Genomic DNA, 610 nt, shown 5'->3' with positions numbered 1-610 from the left:
TTGACAATCCCCCGAGTGAGGTGGTCTCCCAGGATCTCTTCTGCTGCTGCAGCCATCCCCAGCACAGCTTTTCCAAAACCCACCAGGTACAGGTCCCTCTTCAGTGGAAAGGCCTGGTCCTTCACCAGCAGCTGAGGGCTCCCATCTCCCTGGAGCTTCAGAGCCCTCCTCAGCATGGGAGCTGGGCGGACGGTGCCCAGAGCGCCACGGAACAGGGACAGCGCGTGCTCGCGGAGGGACATGGTGCACAGGCTGCCAGGGCTGAGCCACTCTGCCTTGTGGGGGGGCTTCTGCACTCCCTGCCAGCACTAGCAAGGCATCAAGGGCTGAAACAGCCAGCAGCCTCCAACCTGCAAGGGAAAGTGAACATTTTTGCTAGTAGAAGAGACAGGGCTGTCACAGAAAGAACAGAGAGGTCAAAACATGAACTGTGGAACTCTAGCTCCTGTTTCCCCTAGATTAAGGTGCCATCCAAGCAGCATTTTCTAACTTTTCCCCAGGCAGGAGGAAGGGAAGGACAGTGTCACATTCAAACTATCTGTCAGTTTGTGATTCCCCTGCAATCTCATCACCTCCTGCAGGGAAGGTGATCTCTGCCAGCCAGCTTTTC

General features: G+C 56.2%; 1 protein-coding gene across 1 annotated transcript in view; it reads right to left on the bottom strand.

The window, feature by feature from the left end:
* GLYCTK (glycerate kinase) overlaps positions 1-353 on the bottom strand; it is a 4,484-nt gene extending 4,131 nt beyond the window's left edge. Inside the window, exon 1 of the mRNA XM_005422428.2 lies at positions 6-353. Within this exon, the coding sequence (XP_005422485.1) occupies positions 6-242 (237 nt within the window). The 5' untranslated portion in view covers positions 243-353. The remainder of the gene's footprint in view (positions 1-5) is intronic.
* Positions 354-610: the final 257 nt, after the last annotated feature.

The sequence above is a fragment of the Geospiza fortis genome, unplaced genomic scaffold (assembly GCF_000277835.1).
Source record: "Geospiza fortis unplaced genomic scaffold, GeoFor_1.0 scaffold78, whole genome shotgun sequence".
NCBI classification, from domain to species: domain Eukaryota; kingdom Metazoa; phylum Chordata; class Aves; order Passeriformes; family Thraupidae; genus Geospiza; species Geospiza fortis.
Note: the sequence above shows the minus strand (reverse complement) of the source record. Positions and strands in the feature narration are given on the sequence as shown.